The 22,777-nt window shown below is 41.5% G+C and overlaps 1 protein-coding gene across 1 annotated transcript in view; it reads right to left on the bottom strand.

The window, feature by feature from the left end:
* Positions 1 to 22,777, bottom strand: part of abcc4 (ATP-binding cassette, sub-family C (CFTR/MRP), member 4) — a 438,076-nt gene that overhangs the window by 234,486 nt on the left and 180,813 nt on the right. Inside the window, exon 16 of the mRNA XM_043692688.1 lies at positions 7,127 to 7,206. Coding sequence (XP_043548623.1) covers positions 7,127 to 7,206 — 80 coding nt within the window. The remainder of the gene's footprint in view (positions 1 to 7,126; positions 7,207 to 22,777) is intronic.

Genomic DNA, 22,777 nt, shown 5'->3' with positions numbered 1-22,777 from the left:
TAAAGGTTGATTATAGGTTGAGTCTGTGATTAAGAAAGTGAATGTAATGTTGTAATTTATCTCAAGAGGATTGGAATATAAAAGCAATGACGTGCTTCTGAGACTTTGTAAAGCTCTAATTAGGTCCCATCTAGAATACTGTGTCCAATTTTGGGCCCCACACCTCAGGAAGGACATATCAGCACTGGATCATGTCCAGCGGAGATTCACACGGATGATCCCTGAAATGGTAGGCCAAATGTATGATGATTGGATGAGGATCCTGAGATTGTATTCATTAAGAGTTTACACGGTTGAGGGAAGATCTAATAGAAACTTACAAGATAATGTGCTTGGCTTAGAAAGGGTGGACGCTTTGAGGTTGTTTCCATTCAGCGGGGAGACTAGGACCCATGGGCACAGCCTTAAAATTAGAGGGGGTCAATTTAGAATGGAAATGAGGAGATACTTCTTCAGCCAGAGAGCGGTGGGCCTGTGGAATTCATTGCCATAGAGCGCAGTGGAGGCTGGGATGTTGGGTGTCTTCAAGGCAGAGATTGATAAATTCTTGATCTCGTAAGGAATTAAGGGCTACGGGGAGCATGCAGGTAAGTGAAATTGAAACAACAATCAGTCATGATTAAATGGCGGCGTGGACTTGATGGGCCCGAATGGCCTTGCTCCCACTCCTATGTCTTACGGAATTCCGTCCTTCATAGCATTGTAGGTCTACCTACAACATATAGACCGCAGTGACTCAAGGTGGCAGCTCACCACTATCCCCTCAAGGGAAACTAAGGATGAGCAATCAATGTTGGTCCAGCTGGAGATGTCCACGTCCTATGAGTGATTCAAAAACACTTGAGTATTACAAAATCACGAGTTAATTTGTGTGAATAGGCCAGGAAAACGTCCTAGGCTGTAGATGATGTTAATGTAAGGGATGTGATACGTGTTGTCAAGTCATTGTTATGGACTCAGTCCAGAACAGTTAATTCGTGAAGGAAAGAATAAGTTCATGATGGACAATGACCTATTAAATAGAGTCATAGTAGCTGGAATTCATTTATCATGATGCCAAAACCAGATGGCTTAATCTATATTATTATCCTATATTATATTCGATATTATTATTGCAAAGTCAACATGTTAACAAAAGTGGACTCATATCCTATACCAAAATTGGAGGACTGCATTGAAAGAATCGAACATCTGATTCATCACCAAAGTTGAATTGTTGGAAGAATATTGTCTCTATCAATGACTGGAACATGCTGGAGATATTATGTTTTATAAAACCAAGGAGACTTTGTCAATGCAAAATCATGACATTGGGAATGAAAAATGCACCAGCAACATTTCAGTGATTAACTAATAAAGGAACTGAAGAGCCATGTAACTTCATGATTTAGATTAACAACTTGTTGTTTCAATCAAATTAAGGAAGAACATTTTCAACTGGTCTGTTTAATTGGCTACAGAAAGTCAATTTGGTTTAAATCTAGCTAAGAGTGAATTTACCAAAGATGAAATAACTTATTCTGACCACACTGTGGGCCACGGTCAAGTAGCACTGAACTAGTGAAAGTCAGGGCTTTTTAAATCTTCCCATGCCTGGGTCAAAATGTGAAATTTTGCAATACGTTGCCATGAGTGCATTTTATTGGAAACTTACTCTGCATTTCACTACTTTTACAGCTTTTGACAAATTTATTAAAGAAAGGCAGCAAATTTCCATTAATGCAAGAAAATCAGTCTCTTTAACAACTTGAAAGGTGTGGTGACAACTGAACCTGTTTTAGCACCGCCGGATTATGAAAAGCCATCCAAATTGGCTGTTAATATCAACTGCTGGAAAAGCGCAGCAGGTCAGGCAGCATCCAGGGAACAGGAGAATCAACGTTTCGGGCATAAGCCCTGCAGACCTCACTTTCTCCTGTTAATATCAACTACAATGGTGTGGGTTCAGTTTTACTACAAAGTAACAATATAGAGGATCAAACAGTCACTTTTTAAAAAAAATACTATGCGCCAACAGAAATATTTGATGGTGGAGAAGATAATAATGAATCTTGTGTAGGTGCGCTTCAGCATTTTGAAATATACATCACCAACAATGTGGAAGAAAGCCATATTTGTACAGACCAGAATCCCTTGATTTTTTGGAGAAACTTTAGGACAAAACCTTAGTTGTTCTGATGGAGCTTAATCCTCCATCGTAGGATCATTCTTGTAGCTGGAAAAGACAAATGTTACAGCGGGCACTTTTTCATGAGCACCTATGCAGTGATTGCAATGAGGTTAGCCAGGTGGAATTTATAGCATATAAGTTTCCCGATTAAGGCTGTTAATCTGGTACAGTCAGGGAACCCTGGCTACAGATAAAAAGATGAATGTCAGACATTTTGAGAGCTGCTTGGAGGGAGCTGGACCAATGTCAAGGATTTTCTACCTGCAGATAAAGGGACTTGGTGACAGGATTCCAGCCTCTGTGGAGTTATTTCAACCAACGAATGAACCACATTGCTATGATGAAAATAGGCTTATGAAAAAAACAGTTGCCATGTAACTCATTGCATATTTAATGTGAACGTGTTATAAATAATTTTAAATTACTTTTTAAAATAGTCTTGTGTGATAAACTTCTGTCTCATTGTCACAAGCAAATTTTTAGACTTGTGTGTTTATGTTTCAGTGAAACACTGCCACATTCAATTAAACAAAATCAAAACATGATTAATCAAGACAGACTATTCTGGGATCTAACCTGTCCAATAGGAACATCAGCTAGGATCAAAACACAATAACATCCTTCCTATGTTAAGGAAACAAAACTATATAGAATATCCCAGGTGCTATCTAATTAAACTCTATACAATTGAAGACAGACTTTACTATTCCTGTCATCAAATCTTCTTGTGATGAACTCTAATGTACCATTACCCTTTCTACTTGCCTGCTACATCTGCATGATAGCTTTCAGTGACTTGTTGATGAGGACACCTAGGTCTCTTTGCACATCTACACTTTCCAAGCTCTTACCATTTAAGAAGAACCTCTGCACATCTGCTCCTCCTACCAAAGTGAATATTTTTCCACATTAGATTCCATCTGCCTTGGTACAGAACAGAATTATGGAATCCGTACAGTGCAGAAAGAGGCCATTTGGCCCATTGAGTCTCCACCAACCCTCTGAAGAGCATCCTGCTAGAAAATTCAGCTAACCTGTGCATTTTTGGACTAAAAGAGGAAACCAAAGCACCCAACATGCACACATGGGGATAACATGCAAACTCCCTACACAGTTCTCCAAGGCTGGAATCAAACCTGGGTCCCTGGAGCTGTTAGGCAGCAGTGGTAACCACTGTGTAACTATGTTCTTGCTCACTAAGTCTATCCAAATCCTCTTGGAGCCACATGATATCTTTTTCACAGCAGAGTTGCCCCCCTAATTTTATGTCATCCGGAAACCCAATCATATTACATTTGCTCCCCACACCCAAATCAATTATATATATGACTGGGGAACAAGCAATACTGGATTTAGCGTTGTGTAATGACGTAGACTTGAGAAGGGAGCTTAAGGGGAAGTAACCTTTAGGAGGCAGTGATCAGAATATGACAGAATTTACTCGGCAATTTGAGAGGGACAACATAGAATCAGAGGTATTACAGCTGAATAAAGACAACTACAGAGGCATGAGGGAGGATCTGGGTAGAACTGACTGGAAGAGAAGTCTAGCAGGAAAGACAAAGGAACTGCAATGGCAGGAGTTTCTGGGAGTAGTTCAGGAGACATCATCCCTAAGAAAAATCAGCATGGCACAGGGAGGATGAGGCAACCATGGCTGACTAGAGAAGTCAGGGAAAACATAAAAACAAAAGAAAAAGCATATAATGTGGTAATGGGCAGTGGGAAACTAGAGGATTGGGAAGCTTACAAAGACCAATAGCGGGCAACAAAAAAGAAATAAGGAGGATTAAATATGAAGGTAAGTAGCCAGTAATATAAAGGAAGACTGTAAGAGTTTCTTAGATATATAAAGGGCAAAAGGGGACATTGGACAAATGATGCTGGAGAGATAGTAGTGAGGAACAAGGAAAGGACTGAGGAACTGAATAATTACTTCACATCAGTCTTCACAGTGGAAGATATAAGTAATGTCCCAAAAATTCAAGACAGTCAGCGAGCAGAGCTGAGTATGGTGACCTTCACCAAGGAGAAGGTGCGAGACAAATGGAAAGTTCTGCGAGTGGATGAATTGTCTGGACCAGATCGACTATATCCTAGAGTTCCTGAGGAGATAGCTGACGAGATAGTGGAGGCATTAGTGGGGATCTTTCAGGAATCACTAGAGGACTGGAAAATTGCTAACGTGACACCAATATTTAAAAAGGGACTAAGGCATTAGACTGAAAATTACAGGCTGATTAGCTTAACCTTGGTTGTGGGTAAGATTTGGGAGTTCATTGTAAAGGATGAGATTTCTGAATACCTGGAAATGTATGATAAAATAGGGCAAAGTCAGCATGGTTTCATCAAGGGGAGGTCATGCCTGACAAATGTGACGGTGGCACAGTGGTTATGGGCGGCACGATGGCACTGTGGTTAGCACTGTTGCCTCACAGCGCCAGAGACCAGGGTTCAATTCCCGCCTCAGGCGACCGACTGTGTGGAGTTTGCACATTCTCCCCGTGTCTGCATGGGTTTCCTCCGGGTGCTCCGGTTTCCTCCTACAGTCCAAAGATGTGCAGGTTAGGTGAAATGGCTATGCTAAATTGTCCGCAGCGGTGGGTGAAATGTAGGGGAATGGGTCTGAGTGGGTTGCGCTTCGGTGGGTCGGTATGGACTTGTTGGGCCGAAGGGCCTGTTTCCACACTGTAAGTAATCTAAAAAAAAGTAACGAGCAGGTTAAACAAAGAGAGGCAATGGATGTTATGTACTTGGACTTCAAGAAGGCCTTTGACAAGGTACCGTACAGGAGGCTGCTGAATAAGATAAGGGCCAATGGTGTTCGAGGCAAGGTGCTAACATGAATAGAAGAATGACTGTCTGACAGAAAGCAGAGAGTGAGGATAAAGGGACTTCCTCAGGATGGCAGCCAGTGACAAGTGGTGTTCTGCAAGTACTGGGATCACAAATTTCACTTTATACATTAATGATCTAGATTAGGGAACAGAGGGTGTTTTGGCTAGGTTTTCAGTTGATACATTAGATTAGATTAGATTAGATTAGATTACATTACATTACACCCCTACATTTACCCCTTACTTAACACTACGGGCAATTTAGCATGGCCGATTCACCTGACCTGCACATCTTTGGACTGTGGGAGGAAACCGGAGCACCCGGAGGAAACCCACGCAGACACGGGGAGAACGTGCAAACTCCACACAGTCAGTCGCCTGAGGCGGGAATTGAACCCAGGTCTCTGGCGCTGTGAGGCACTGTGCTACCACTCCTCCTCTGATTCTATTTGGATTTGATCCTTGCTCTCTCCTTTACATTTTCAATCACTGAGGCATTGCCCTCTGCTGAGAATGGCATGGATTCTCACTGCCACTCAGGTGTTTCTTTTCTTCCTGGTGGTGCAGTATCAATAAAGTTTTATGCACTCATTGTTTTGTCACTGTGTTCTACACCTACACACATACAGCATGGGTGCTGGGGAAAATAAACACTACCGCTGTTTGAAGGTAGTGTGGGGCTTTATGAAAAAAAAGAGGAAAAGAAATATATAACCCAGGGATTAGAAACTCCTCAGTTTTCAAAGTTTGAGAGAAGATTTGTAGCTCGGGTGCTCGTTGTTGTGGTTCTGTTCGCCGAGCTGTCTAGGTGACATCCTCAGTGCTTGGGAGCCTCCTGTGAAGCGCTTCTGTGATGATTCCTCCATCAGGGAGCCTCCTGTGAAGCGCTTCTGTGATGTTTCCTCCGGCATTTATAGTGATGGAGGAAACATCACAGAATTGCTTCACAGGAGGCTCCCAAGCACTGAGGATGTCACCTAGACAGGGGACGAAACATCTGCAACACAAATTCCCAGCTCAACGAACAGAACCACAACAACTCCTCAGTTTATTAAAAAAGAACAGCATATTAGAATCTCCTCAGAAAAGAAGTAAAAATAAAAACAGAAGACTCAGCCAGTGTACTGTGTACATCTAAATAAAAGTTCTGCTATCTGTTTGGTTCATCATCTTCATTCATTTTTACTTACAACCACATTACCACCAATACAAAGGGAGTAGCACAGCACCTCTTGTGTTCCAATGTTTCTATTATGGTTGTGTGAAAGCCTCTTGGGACAACTAGCCAGTTATTATGAATTATGAGGCTTAAGAGCTGTCCTGCAATTGATTAACAGATACAAAATAAATAACATTTCACCTGTGGCATGAATCTATTTCACCAAATTTGCAGTTGACTGATATTGTTACGTTTTAAAATTACCAACAACATATCTGGAGGTTTGGATATGACTTCGTCAGCATCAAATTGGTTAACAAGAGCTGTTGAAATTAGAGCCTATCGTATAGAAACCATTCACGCCCTGGCTAAGAAATTTGCTGCATTATCAAATATTGGAAAATTGAGTTTGTCTCATTCTCAAATAAACCTCAAATAAACATTAGACTGTTCACTTAATTATCAAACGCTATCCCTGTCACCTTCTACAAAACCTACACCACTTTCTTTATTGTCAGTAATGATGTGTTCTTTTGTGGTCACACACTCGCAATTTGCTTGTCTTCTCTGTCCTGCATGACAACTAATTGTTTTGATACTTGTGGCCACATTTTTCAACATTACCTAAATGTGCCCCAAATTACTGGAGGCAAATGAACAACTAGCTGTAAAGCATGCAAATACAGACGACATGACATGACAGCAGGAGTCCTGAGACCACTCTTATACACAGTAATTATTCTTGGCATTAGATTTTCACCATTGCTTTGGTGGGTCATAGAATTACAGCAACACACTCCATGATGGGCAGACAATAAACCACACTTTAACTCTGTTGGAAGAGTTCTTGCTCAGAAAGTAATTGTTTTGTGATCACAGTACTTTAGCAGCAAAGATTACTCAGTGACCCATAAAATGATCACACAATATACAATTCAAGAATTTGGAAGACAGAATTACCTGTAAAAAGTCCATGCAAGTATAGGGCAGCAAATCATCCAAGTGGCCAATGTCTTTTGAAAAACGGTTTAAGATCCGACCTGACAAGTCATAAAACAAAAAGTTGAAATATTCTACTAACTTGAACAGTTGCATTATTCTTTTAATAAGTCAATCATATGCCTCATCTCCTTTGAGAGTCAAAGAAAGCTCCTGTAGGAGATCACTATCCAGAGGTTTACAAATGACCACTCAACATCTTGAATAAGCAGGACGATTTAGGAGCAATAAACCCAGCTGAGCATGTTCAGTTGCTGATTTCCTTTAATTTAACTTATTTTTCGCATCAACCTGTTCAGAGATTTTATTACACCTCTGAAGCAGGTGGAGCCTGAAACCAGGTGTCCTGTCTCAGGGATAGGGACACTACTACTGAACCACAAGAGGGCACCCATCCAATTGCTGCTGATATACTGAATCTGATTAAATCACTTACAAAAATTTTCTTGATAGGGGTCAATCAGTGAGGCTTTTGACAACATAATGATTATTTAGAAATCTGCATTTTTAAAAATGCAATCATGGTATCAGTCTGTCACTGGGTGGGCCAGCATTTATTGAGAGAAAGTGAGGGCTGCAGATGCTGGAGATCAGAGCTGAAAATGTGTTGCTGGAAAAGCGCAGCAGGTCAGGCAGCATCTAAGGAACAGGAGAATCGACGTTTCGGGCATAAGCCCTTCTTCAGGAATGACTTGTCCTCATTCCTGAAGAAGGGCTTATGCCCGAAACGTCAATTCTCCTGTTCCTTGGATGCTGCCTGACCTGCTGTGCTTTTCCAGCAACACATTTTCAGCTCGGGCCAGCATTTATTGCCTGTCCATATTTCTCTTGAGAAGGAATGGTGATCTGCCTTGTTTGGATTGGCTGGAGCTGTTCCCTTTCAATGGGGGAAATTGAGAGGAGATTTGGCTGAGATACATAAAATTGAAAGAGATTTGGATGGAGTAGATTAGCGGAGGTCGGTGACTAGAGGATATAGATTTAAAGTGTTTGGTAAAATATTAGAATGGAGTTGGAGAAACATTTTCTTCACTTACAGAAGGGTCTAGAACTCATCATCTGAAACAGCAGCTGAGGCAGAAGCCGCAATCTCGAGTGAATTCTTAGAACAGCATAAAGGCAGTAGGAATATACTTAGCAGGAAAATCAGGAGGGAAAAAAGGGGACATGAGATTTGCTTCTTTGGCAAATAGAGTTAAGGAGAGTCCAATGGGATTTTATAAATATATTAAGGACAAAAGGGTAACTAGGGTGAGAACAGGGCCCCTCAAAGATCATCAAGACAGCCTACATGTGGAGCCGCAGGAGATGGAGAGGATACTAAACGAGTATTTTGCATCACTGTTTACTGTGGAGAAGGACATGGAAGATATAGAATGTGGGGAAATAGATGGTGACATCCTGAAAAATGCCCATATTACAGAGGAGGAAGTACTGGATGTCTTGAAATCCCCAGGACCTAATCAGGTATACCCTAGAACTGTGTGGGAAGCTAGGGAAGTAACTGTTGGGCCCTTTGCTGAGATATTTGTATCATTGATAGTCACAGGTGAAGTGCTGGAAGACTGGAGGTTGACGATAGTGGTACCACTATTTAAGCAGGGTGGTAAGGACAAACCAGGGAATTATAGACCGGTGAGCCTGGCATTGCTGGGGGAATCCTGAGGGACAGGATTTACATGTATTTGGAAAGGCACTATCTGATTAGGGATAGTCAATATGGCTTTGTGCGTGGGAAATCATATCTCATGAGCTTGACTGAGTTTGATGAGGGCAAAGCAGTGGACTTCAGTAAGGCATTCGACAAGGTTCTTCATGGGAGACTGGTTAGCAAGGTTAGATCTCTTGGAATAAAAGGAGAACTAGCCATTTGGATACAGAACTGGCTCGAAGGTAGAAGACAGAAGGTTGTGGTGGACGGTTGCTTTTCAGACTGAAGGCCTCTGACCAGTGGTGTGCCACAAGGATCGGTGCTGGGTCCATTACTTTTCATCATTTATTTTATATATTTTAGATTACTTACAATGTGGAAACAGGCCTTTCGGCCCAACAAGTCCACACCGACCCTCCGAAGAGCAACCCATGCAGACCCATTCCCTTACATTTACCTCTTCACCTAACACTACGGGCAATTTGGCAAGTCCAATTCACCTAACCTGCACATTTTTGGACTGTGGGAGGAAACTGGAGCACCCGGAGGAAATCCACGCTGACACAGGGAGAATATGCAAACTCCACACAGACAGTTGCCTGAGGCGGGAATTAAATCCGGGTGTCTGGCGCTGTGAGGTAGCAGAGCTAACCACTGTGCCGCCCAATCATTTATATAAATGATTTGGATGTGAAGATAGGAGGTAGAGTTACTAGGTTTGCAGATGACACCAAATTGGGGGTGTAGTGGACAGCGAAGAAGGTTACCTCAGAGTACAATGGGGTCGTGATCAGATGGGCCAATGGGCTGAGGAGTGGAGGATGGAGTTTAATTTAGATAAATGCGAGGTGCTGCACTTTGGAAAAGCAAATCAGAGCAGGACTTACACGCTTAATGGTAAGGTCCTGGGGAGTGTTGCTGAACAAAGAGACTTGTTGTGCAGGTTCATAGTTCCTTGAAAGTAGAGTCACAGGTAGATAGAATAGAGAAGGTGGCATTTGGTATGCTTTCCTTTATTGGTCAGAGCATGTTGCGGCTATACAGGACATTGGTTAAGCCATTTTTGGACTATTGCATGCAATTCTGGTCTCCTTCCTATCGGAAAGATGTTGTGAAACTTGCAAGGGTTCAGAAAAGATTTACAAGGATGTTGCCAAGGTTGGAGGATTTGAGCTATAGGGAAAGGCTGAATAGGCTGGGGCTGCATTCCCTGGAGCAACAGAGGCTGAGGGTTGACCTTATAGACGTTTATAAAATCATGAGGGGGATGGATAGAATAAATAGACACTGTCTTTTTCCTGGTGTGGGGGAGTCCAGAATTAGAGGCCATATGTTTACGGTGAGAGGGGAAAGATATAAAAGGGATCCAAGGGTGTTGCATGTATGGGATGAGCTGCCAGAGGAAATGGTGATGGCTGGTACAATTACAGCATTTAAAAGGCATCTGAATAGGAAGGTATATGAATAGGAAGGGTTTAGAGGGATATGGGCTGAAAATGTGTTGCTGGAAAAGCGCAGCAGGTCAGGCAGCATCCAAGGAACAGGAGAATCGAAGTTTCGGGCATAAGCCCTTCTTCAAGCTTATGCCCGAAACGTCGATTCTCCTGTTTCTTGGATGCTGCCTGACCTGCTGCACTTTTCCAGCAACACATTTTCAGCTCTGATCTCCAGCATCTGCAGCCCTCACTTTCTCCTTTAGAGGGATATGGGCCAAGTGCTGGCAAGTGGGACTAAATTAGGTTAGGATATCTGGTTAGGAAGGGTCTGTTTCCATGCTGTACACGTCTTTGACTCTAATTCCTTTCAAAGGATGCATCTGAGGTAAAATGGAGATTTATAGACATCCTCCTGCAAGTGAGACATTAGAAGTGTGGCAATTACATAAAATAATTATCAATGTGTTAAATGTACTCTTTACAACCATTTTAGAACATTGTTAATCCTTAGTTAAGCTGCTGCAATGCTCTTTCCAATCGTTACAATCAATATATTTTTTATTTACCCAGTAATCTCCAAGTTAAAGTGCTTAATAGTCAAAATAATATGAACTCTGAGGAGTCGTATTTGATTAATATCAGATCCTGGAAAGGCTTTGTACATTAATACCAGCTAATCAGAACATGTATTCAAGAAACTCTATTAAACATAATCATACATCAATTTAAAAGCAATTACTCATCGCTTCATAAAAGCTGCAAACTGAAGTGCCTTGTACACATTTGACACTGTTTGGTCGATAAACACTGCTTTATCGAATTTAAATAATGATTCATTACTTTGCGCTTATTTCTACAATGGTTTCTTTGCTACAATGAATGCATACATATACATTTGTTGTGCAATGAATACATCTGTGGTCTACAATAATTAATAATTGTTTCATGGTAACCACTCAATAAGATTAAACGTGTAAAAGAGAAATGTTATGAAGTATAATGACCCTGCCCAGTTTGGTTTACAGGTGTTCACTTGCACTTTGTTCACTGTTGGCGAAAAATAATGTACACAATGACTCTACCGCACCTTTTTAAACCTGATTATATTTTATTTAATTAGGATATTATCCCAATTATACCATTAGCAGTGTGCTTATGAAATTATATTTTTATTTCTGTTTCTATACCAAAAGAAACAGAATAACATACAATAATTTAGCAATTGCTCTTTACAGATTTATTGTTTTATTTATTGTTCATTCTTATCAAAATTGCATCGACTACCTTGAATCGTGTAGACAATGAAATATAGGAGCAGAATTAGTTCATTCAGCCCAACGTGTCTACCCATGGCTGATATGTTTCTCAATCACATTGTCCTGCCTTCTCCCCATAACCTTTGGTGCCCTTACAATCAAGAACCTATCCACCTCTATCTTAAGTACACTCAATGAGTTGGCCTCCACAGTTCTCTGCAGCAATGAGTTCCACACATTAACCACCCTCCACAGAAAAATAAATTCATCTTAGTTCAAAAGAACTGTCCCTTCACTCTGAGGCTGTATCCTCACGTTTAACTGTCTATTACAGTGGAGCATCTTTTCCAAGTCCACTCTATCGAGGATTTGTTAAGTTTCAATCAGAAAGCCCCTCATCCTTCTAAACTCATTTGAGTACAGACCCAGAGTCCTCAACCAATCCACATATGACAAGACCTTCATCACTGGGATCATTCTTGTTAACTTCCTTTGGATCTCTCGAAGGCCAGCACATCCTTCCTTAAATATGGGGCCTAAGCTGCTCATAATATTCCAAATGCAGTCTGACCAGAGTCTTGCACAACTCAGTAGCACATTAGATTAGATTAGATACAGCAGTGGAAACAGGCCCTTCGGCCCAACAAGTCCACACCGATCCGCCGAAGCGCAACCCACCCAGACCCCATTCTCCTACATTTACCCCTTCACCTAACACTATGGGCAATTTAGCTCGGCCAATTCACCTAACCTGCACACTTTTGGACAGTGGGAGGAAACCGGAGCACCCGGAGGAAACCCATGCAGACACGGGGAGAATGTGCAAACTCCACACAGTCAGTCGCCTGAGGCAGGAATTGAACCCGGGTCTCTGGCGCTGTGAGGCAGCAGTGCTAACCACTGTGCCACCCATGCATCTCTGCTCTTGCATTATAGCCCTCTTGAAGTGAATGCTAACATTGCATCTACCTTTCGAACTGCCAACTGTTAACCTTAAAAGAATCTTGAAGGACTCTCATAACACTTTGTGCTTCAGATATCCAAAGCCTTTCCTCACTTAGATTACCCACAGTGTGGAAACAGGCCCTTAAGCTCAACAAGTCCACACCGACCTGCCAAAGCACAACCCAACCTGACCCATTCCCCTACATTTACCCCTTCACCTAACACTATGGGCAATTTAGCATGGCCAATTCACCTGACCTGCACATTTTTTTTGGACTGTGGGAGGAAATTATCTATGTCTCTATTCTTCCTACGAAAGTGCATCACCTCATTTTTCCCAAATTTAACTGATTTGTCAGATGTGACCACCCCTTGACAAAAGTTGTGCTGGCTCAGACCTATTTCACCATGTACTTCCAAGTACTTTGCAATCTGATCTTTAATCATGGACTCCATAATCTTAGCAAGGACCAAGATCAGGCTAAACAGCCCATAGCTTCCTGTCTTCTGCCCACCCCTCCCTTCTTCAACAGGAGTGTTACATTCGCCATGAGAATCTTCCTGAATCAAGTGATTCCTCAAAGATCACCGCCAATACCTCCACAGCTATCTCCATCAGAACTCTGGGATGTAGTCCATGTGGTCCAGGTTATTTATCCACCTTCAGACCCTTCAGCTTGCCCAGCATTTCTTCTTAGTAATGGCCACTATACTCATCTCTGCCCCCGACTTTCTTGAAGTTTTGATATGCTACTGATATCTTAAACTGTGAAAACATATACAAAATATCTAATCAGTTCCTCTGCCGTTTCTTTATGTTCCCCATTACCACATTTCCAACCTCATTTTCCAGCAGTCCAATGTGAACTCTTATCGCACTTACCTTTTAAAAATATTCTAAAATCTTCTTTTATATTACTAACTAGTTTACTCACTTATTTCATTTCCTTCCCCCAACTATTTTTCATTAAAAAGGCTTCCCAATGATCTTCACCACATTTTATGCTTTTTCTTTTACTTTTATCCTGCCTCAGACTTCCCTCATCAGCCATGCCTGTTTTGTCCTTCTCTTAGTATGTTTCATCTTCCTTGGGATGAACTTCTGTTGTGCCTTCCGAATTATCCCCAGTAACTTGTGCCATTGTAATTCCACTGTTCTTTCTCTGAGGGTCCCCTTCCAATTAACTCTGGCCAGCTCTTTCCTCATGTCTTGGTACCTTAACTCAATTGTGGTAACAGTACATCTGATTCCAGCTTGTACCCTTAAACTGAGGATGAATTCTATCGTATTATGGTCACTGCCCCCTAGGGGTTCCTTCACCTTACACTCCCTAATCAAGGCTGCCTCATTACACATGATCATATCCAGTTCTCTAGTCAGCACTACCAAAAAAACCTATCTTATGAACACTGCATGAATTCCTTTTCGTGTGATCCTCTACTAACCTGATTTTCTCAGTCCACCTGCATATTGAAGTCCTCTATGATTATTACAATAGTGCTTTTCTTCCATGTCTTTTCTATCGCATAATTTATTTCCTTCCCTACATCCTGACTACTACTAGGAGGCCTGTACACAACTCCCATTGGGATCTTTTCCCCTTTACAGTTACTCAACTCTACCCACACAGATTCTACACTGTACAAATTTGTTACTTCTTGCCATCAATTTAATTTCATTTTTTTACTAAAAAAAATCACTTCCTTTGTCCATTTGCCTGTCCTTTCAAAAGAACATTTATTCTTAAATTATTTAGTTCCCAGCCCTGATCCCCTTTCAATCATATCACCATGATACCCACAACATCATACCTGATCATTTTAATCTGTACTACAAGCTCAATTTAGTTGTTTTGTATGCTGTTGCACTTAACTACAGCACCCTCAGTCCTGAATTGACTGGTCCCCTTCTCATAGTTGTCCCCTTATCTGCTGTGCCTGAAGTTAGATTTCTGACCCTTTCCATACTCTCTGCCCTATTTATGTGTTCTAGAAACTTTTAACTTATCCATGCAACTGCAACCATTCTTCCTTCTCCACTGTTCTAGTTATATGTTTCGCCAGGATTCTAGTCCCAACGTGATTCAGGTGAAGCCAATCCCATCAGAACAGATCCCTCCTTCTACTATACTGGTTCGAGTGTCCCATGAATCCAAACAAATTTCTCCTACAGCAACTTTGAGCCACGTGAATACCGCTTTAATCTCGTTAACCTTGTGCCAATTTGCTCATGGTTCAGGTAGCAATCTGGAGGTTAGTACCTTTCTGGTTCTGCTTGTTAATTACTCCCTAGCTGCTCATAAACTGCTCTGCCTAACAATATCATTGGAACCTATGTGGACCACGACAATTGGATCTTTCCCCTCCTACTCCAAGTTCCCTTGTGGTCCATATGAGATATCCTGAAGCCAAGCATCAAGTAGTCAACAAAGCCTTCAGGACTCTTGATCCGAGCCATGGAGAGCTATTCCCCAGATTAAAATATCCCAGATTACAACTACATTTCTCTTTCCTCCACCTTCTTGAATGGCTCCCTGTTACCATGGTGCTATGGTCAGTTGTTCATCCTCCCTTTAGCCCCAACTCTCACCCCATAGAGAGTAAGAGTCTCAAATCAATTAGAAAAGCTCAAGGACTCAGGCTCATTCAACACTACCTCCTGGATTCCTCTATCTGCCTCCACTGTAGTCGCACCCCATTATCCCTGACCACTGAGGGGATAATGTGAAGGATGTGCCTGGCTCCAGAAATACAGTGTCCAGGTAACTCTTTCCTGATGTGTTGCAGTGTTTGAAGCTCGGACTCTAGCTCATCAACTTTGAGCTGGAGCTCCTCAAGCAACCAGCCTTTGCTACAGATGTGGTTACAAAAAACCACAATCGATTCTATCTGTTTTAACATCATGCAATTACAAAGCCCAGCCCTTGCATCTCCATTCTAATTACTTAGTTCTTAATTTGATTTTTAAAAGCTTCCAACTGGTCTGTTAGTTTGTGGCCTGTAAATATTTCCCTATTTACCTTCAATCTGTGAGTAACCCATAACAGTTGGTCAAATTAGTAATTATTACCAACCGATGAACATCAGCTTGCTTATGAAGTCATCCTTTTGTGCTGTTACATCCATTGTTCTTTGTATTATTCATAACAATAAATCTGTGGGTTTCTTTTATAGCACAGTGTCTGTGAATGATGCCATTAATAAATGAGTTCTGGTAAGCAGTTAGGAAGACGAGAACATTAAAAAATGGTATGTTTGAGCCATTCAATCAGATCATGAGTGATCACCATCTCAACTTCAGTTGCTTCATTTGCTTTTCTGATGCACTTATAATGTAAAAATTTAGCCTGGAAAATTATAATTGATGTGATATCCAAGGTTTTAGGAGATTGAGTTATAGATTTCCACCAACTGTTGTGTATAGGTTCTTCCTAATATCACTTGCAAACAATATTGTTTCAACATTTCTATGAATTTGATCATTGCAAGCATTAAAGGCAAGGCCAGCTTTAGTCCTCATCCCTAATTGTCCTGAAGGGAGCACTGCTGAGCTGCCTTGTTGATCTGTAGTCCTCAGAATGTAATATTAATAGAAAAAGGCGCTCTGGGATTCTGATCCAGTATCAGTGAGGTTACGGCAATTCAGTGTCAAGTCAGGATAAGGTGAGGCTTGGAGGTGCATTTCCAAACCCTTGTCCTTGTGGAGGATTCTTGATTATTATCCTATGTTTGTGTTCAGGGGAGAGGTTCATTACTACAGCTGGAGTCTTTAGTGATGTCAGTAAGCATTACCTTTTATTTAGCCAATAAAAATTATGCACAGGGCAAGACTTAGCTTAACAGCATTATCTCCTAGTAGTTCTGTCATCTTACATTACTTCCAATTATGCAACCAAGCTTCAACTCCAGAAATTATATAATATCTCCTTATGTATGTCTCCCCATCCAACCTCCCACCTCATCAGTTCTTTCGTATTGAAAAGGGTAACCAAAGATTTGTAGTCAGTCTCGGTTGTGAACTGAAGACCCGGAATGCAGGATGCAAGTTTTTCACAGGGTCAAATGAGTGAGGAATTCTCCTGGTGTAAACAAGCAGATAGATTTTGTTTTTCAGTGTAAGATGATGTAATGGTTTTCAGCATCCCACAACCCCTTCGAATAAGTGTGGAAATGCAGCTCTGAAATCTTTAGGTTTCTCTCAATTTCATTATTCTTTTGTTTTGCAAATTAGTTGTAAACTTTAAATTATACCTTTACTCAGCTGAGCAAAAAGAAAGAAAAGCAGAAAACGCTGGTGAAATTCAGCACCTCTGGCTACATCCAAATATTGGTCTCAATGTGTTAATATTTTTCCTCAGTCCACAGATGCTACCTCACTTGCGACTTTTATTTCAAATATCTAGCATCTGTAATAATTTTTTTCATTATAATGAAGAGCTTTTTTCTTCATTATAGTGGCGATTAGAAAAATACTTTTTTCCTAAAGGTTTATTTGAATGTACTGAATTGTTACTACAGGGTTCATGTGGGTAAGTGGGCATGGTTGAGCCATATTCTGCATTGGGAGCATGAAGGGCCATAGGGAAGTGGGGGTTTGAGTATTGTATAAGTATGCCAGCTCTCTATGTCGATTGAGTGGCTGTTTGAGAAGAAATTTGCTGCCACCAACCTCTGAGTATCAGAAACTACAGAACCTGCTGAGTCTAGTGTGGTGGAGGAATGCTACTTCCTGGTCCACTTAGATGAGTCTCTTCTAATTAACAAGACAATTTATAGGCATGATTATCAATGAAGCCAAATAAATACTCCAACACATATTCAGACATGGCACATGACATTTGCTAGCCACTGAGGTCTTGTGATGACACTACTGTTCATGCATCGCTGACGTTTGTGATGAGGCAGCCTAGGAAGTCCAGGTTGATGAAGTAGACCTTCTGCTACCCACTGGTGTCTGCTTTGGCTCCTGCTTTTTTGCTACTCAACTCTCGCCAGCTGCTGCGATGCTTGGGAAAATAGGGTCTTTCCAGAGCTGGGAAGCAGTCTCCACTTTGGATGGCCTGTGGAGCTGTGCTGCTTCTCAAGCTTCACTGCTGCAGCCATTTTTCAAAAGGCTCACAATCCCCATGTGATACGATTCAGGACACTGAGTCCTGGATTCCCCGTCCTCCAATTATACATATTCACGGCAGCACCATGTTCACCAGCAGAGAATTGATACTGCCTTTGGTCACTTGCAAATGACATCAGGTTCCTCTTTCTCTACACTGGTTCTTTGTATCACCTACAGGTATTATCACTGGACCGTTAATCCAGAGAGTCATGTAATGTTCTGGGGACCCGAGTTTGAATCCACCACAGCATATGGTGGGATCTGAATTCAATAAAAATCTGAAATTAAGTCTAAATGATGACCATTAATCCATTGTTGATTGTCAAAGGAACCCATCTGATTCACTAATGTCCTTTAGGAAAGGAAACTGCCGTCCTTTCCTGGTCTCCAGACCCACAATAATGTAGTTGCCGCTTAACACCCCACTCTGGGCAAATAGGGATGAGTAATAAATGCTGGTCTGGCTAGCACCTTGACACTCTCATCCTGTGAATGAATTTTAAAAATTGTGACATTTTCAGAATTCTCAGCCATAGTTTATTGCATGTTATCAACTAGCTACAGGTTACATTGATATGATAGACATTGTTATAGAGGACCACCAAATGTTAGTTAGATATCATAGAATCCCTACAGTGTGGGACCATTCGACCCATCGAGTCCACACTGACCCTTCGAAGAGCATCCTAATTAGATCCACCCCTCTACCGCGTTCCTGTAACCCTGCATTTCCCATGGTTCAACCACCTAGCCTGCACTTCCCTGGACACTATAGGCAATTTAGCATAGCCAATCCACCTAACCTGCACGTCTTTGGACTGTGAGAGGAAATCCATACAGACATAGAGAGAATGTGCAAGCTGCATACAGATAGATACCTAAGGGTGGAATTGAGCTTGGGTCCCTAGTGCTGTGAGGCAGTAGTGTTAACCACAGAGCTTCCATGCCACCCTTCTTGCCCCTTCGAGATTCTCAGCTGTTCTGTCCACAAGTCCATACAGTATCATCATTGCTGATGTCAGAATTCATAGTTCCACCACAATTGGTAGTGCTAAACGGTGGCACAGGTTCTCTTGCATATGCAACAGGTGGAGGGCAAAACTAAACATAGGTAGCATGAGAAGGACCTTTTCATCCTTTCAAAATGTTCCCTCATGCCAAATCATACTATATAAAACCTGAAGTACATGAGCCATCAGCCTTGGTCCATGAGAACTGCACAGGAGTAGCTCACTTTTTTCTTCACAATAGAGTTGGCTAGGTCAGAATGTGAACATTCTTAAAAACCAGGAATCCCAGAATCAAAAGTTATCTCATAAATCATCCTGACTTGTTGACAATCCAAAATGAATATCTAGGAATGAAGGCAGCAAATCATACTGCAATTTTTCAATTTGCCTACCTAAAAGAATGAAAAACTAAAAAAAAAATTGCTTAGAAGCCCATTGATAAATTATCCAGTTATGTGGACATCTTTTTGAAATGTGACTTTGAATAAGCTTTACATGCCAAACTACTATTCATTAAATTATGCCATATTTTAAATATGGAGAGCTGCTTTTGTCAAATTACAAAGAAATTTTCATCTTTAAATCTAAATTATTAACTGTTCTGTAAACAATTTCTCTTATCTATGACACACGCTTTAAAAGGTTCATGAATATTTAATTTTTAATTGTTGAAGTTCTGAATCACAATCAAAAGTATCTTTGTCATTATAACCTGTAACTATCATGACCACAGTATGAAAATGTACTCAAAGATCTGTGCTGATAAGTGAAATTTCAAAGTTGTATTCCACTGTGGTCAGCATAAGTATTTAAATGTATTTCCTAACAGCAGTTTGCTTTATCATGGTTACTGATAGCTACACAACAGAAACCAGATAACAGTAAGTCTAATTGCATTATTATACTATATGAAGTCTGTGACATTATCTGCAGTTCAAGTACACCTCCCTTAAAGCTATTCTATAGTGTCACACCCTGATAACAGATAAAGTCTGCCTGGAAATATAAAAATATGATGTTTTAAAAGTCAACAACCAAATAAGTCCAACCACACCTCTTCCAGACATTAACAAATAGCTACAGCATTCCAGCACCCGGCACTTATTGGAAAAACTTACATCATTAGGTGACTCACTGATGAATAAATTTTAAAACAACTGAAGGTATCCAATAAACAACCTAAACAACGCAAATATAAAGAAGATAGTTTACTCTATTATTGAAATGCAAGAAATCAACTACTACAGGTAAATTGACCACTTCGGAGACTCTGGACAAAACCAGGTGACCTTTAACTATGAATTCTGGGTTGGAAGGAATAAAATCTGTACTTTTAGGAATTATAGAATGCCTACAGTGCAAAGGCCATTAAGCCTATTGGCCTGACACTCTGAAGAACATCCCAAGCAGATCCAAACCCCCAACTTCTATCCATAAGGGCCTGTTTCCACACTGTAGGGAATCTAATCTAACCTAATCTAACCTTTGGACTGTGGGAGGAAACTGAAGCACCTGGAGGAAACCCACACATACACAGGGAGAATGTGCAAACTCCACACAGAGAGGAACGTGAGGCTGGAATTGAACCCAGGTCCGTGCCTTTATGAAGCAGAAGTGCTAACCACTGAGCCACCATGCTGCCACTAAGTTGCCACAGGAAATATTGAAAAGCATGATGGTAGAAGGGGGCATCAAGGGCATGAGTGGCAGGGGTTAGTATAGATTGGGAGCGTGTGAACTTTTTTTTAATAAAATGTAGGACTGATGAAGGGAGGCATGTGGCCAACCAATGCCACAGCTGGCAGTCCATTTTCATTCTGACATTGTCCAGCCAATCTTCCAAGGAACCTTGCCACGCCAGAACAGAGATCTGAACTGGTTCAGCTTGTGGAGTCAGAAAAGTTCCGGGCTCTGTCCTCTTACCTAGGGACAAAGTCAAAGTCACTTTCTAAAGGTGCATAGTAGGGAAATATATAAACATATTGGCCTGAATCAAATACTCCGTTGGGGTTATATTGACAAAAAGTAACATGGGCATCCAGAATCGTACATTTTTAATTCATTTTCTTTTATTTTCTTGACAGACTATACACCGTATAAAGTCATGCAGCTTATTTAATCATCTCAACTTGTTACGTTAATTTGGTTCTGTAAGCACATTCCTCAGCATTTGTTATTTGCAATAAAATGAAAAGCGAAGTTAAAGAAAGATTTAGGGCTGTCCAAAGTTCAGGTGACTGTTTTAGTTTTTCCTTCAATTGTGGAAGGACTGGAAAGAAAAATAGGCAATTTAAAGACTCATTTCAAATATACTTACTAGAGGAATACAAGGTAATGAGAGGCATAGATACAGTAGATAGCCAGAGGCTTTTCCCCAGGGCAGAAAGGCTCTCACAAGGCTCCATAATTTTAAGGTGTTTGGAGGAAGGTCTCGAGGAGATGTCAGAGGCAGGTTCTTTGTGCAGAGAGAGGTGGATGCGTGGAATGTTATGCCAGTGGTTGTAGTGGAGTCAGAGACATTAGGGATGTTAAGTGATTTCTGGGCAAGCACATGGACGGCAATAAATTGAGGTATGTTTAGGTTAGTTTGATCTTACATTAAGATAAATGCTTGGCACAACATCATGGGCTTCTACGGTGCTGTACTGTTCTATGTTCTATGCTTGTTTCCAATTTACAAAGAGATAGTCTTCCTCATTCATTTAACTCTGTTCCAAACTATATCCTTGTACCAGCTTAAAGGAAATACTAATTACCATGATTTAAGAAATAACCAGGATTGGATGAAAGCTTAACAAAAACCGAAAGAATTACAGATGCTGTAAATCAGAAATGAAAACAGAAGTTGCTGGAAAAGCTTAGCTGGTCATCTGACCTGACATATTAATTTTGATTTCTCTTCATAGATACTGCCAGATCTGCTGAGTTTTCCAGCAACTTCTGTTTTCGTTTCAACGAAAACTTGCTCGTTTCTTACAGGACATTAAACAATATTGGTTTTCAAACAGCTAACCTGGTTTTGTAAACTTCAAGTGTGTTAAGCTTAAATACAAGTCAAGAATCAGAGTTTGTACCTGTCTATTTTTGTTCTCTTAGATCAGTCAAATTGTAGAGTCATTGACAACACATTCTCAGACTCATTAACCTCAGGCATCCTCCAGGTTAATTTCTTACTGCTACTTCTTTGAATCATCAATCATATCAACTTTTCTGATAGTCTCAAGCTAGCATTATTAATTCCCTTCAGACTGTATTCTCAACACGCACAGCAGTACAGTAGATGAACAATTTGGTCTGGATTTCCATCTGCAAGATGCTTTTGTCATGGGTCAGTCTGCCCATTAACCTGACCCCATTTCTCTCAGTCAGTCTGTTCATGCTGCACAGGCTCAAAGCAGGATTCATACCGCAGCTCTGGATTAGTGGTGCTGGAAGAGCACAGCAGTTCAGGCAGCATCCGAGGAGCAGTAAAATCGATGTTTCGGGCAAAAGCCCTTCATCAGGAATAAAGGCAGAGAGCCTGAAGGATAGGTCAAGGAGGAGGGTGGAGTGGATAGGTGGAAAAGAAAATAGGCAAGTAGGACAAGTCATGGGGACAGTGCTGAGCTGGAAGTTTGGAACTACAGTGAGGTGAGGGAAGGGGAAATGAGGAAACTGTTGAAGTCCACATTGATGCCCTGGGGTTGAAGTGTTCCGAGGCGGAAGGTGAGGCGTTCTTTCTCCAGGCGGCTGGTGGTGAGGGAGCAGTGGTGAAGGAGGCCCAGGACCTCCAAGTCCTCGGCAGAGTGGGAGGGGGAGTTGAAATGTTGGGCCACGGGGCGGTGTGGTTGATTGGTGCGGGTGTCCCGGAGATGTTCCCTAAAGCGCTCTGCTAGGAGGCGTCCAGTCTCCCCAATGTAGAGGAGACCGCATCGGGAGCAATGGATACAATAACTGATATTGGTGGATGTGCAGGATTGGTGGATTTGATGTCTGTGGAAGGCTCCTTTTGGATGGAGGTGAGGGACGAGGTGTGGGAGCAGGTTTTACAGTTCCTGCGGTGGCAGGGGAAGGTGCCAGGATGGGAGGGTGGGTTGTGGGGGTGCGTGGACCTGACCAGGTAGTCACGGAGGGAACGGTCTTTGCGGAAGGCGGAAAGGGCTGGGTAGGGAAATATATTCCTGGTGGTGGGGTCTGTTTGGTGGTGGCGGAAATGTCGGCG

This window comes from Chiloscyllium plagiosum, chromosome 6 (assembly GCF_004010195.1).
Source record: "Chiloscyllium plagiosum isolate BGI_BamShark_2017 chromosome 6, ASM401019v2, whole genome shotgun sequence".
Lineage (NCBI taxonomy): Eukaryota > Metazoa > Chordata > Chondrichthyes > Orectolobiformes > Hemiscylliidae > Chiloscyllium > Chiloscyllium plagiosum.
This window is presented reverse-complemented; position numbering and strand designations above follow the sequence as displayed.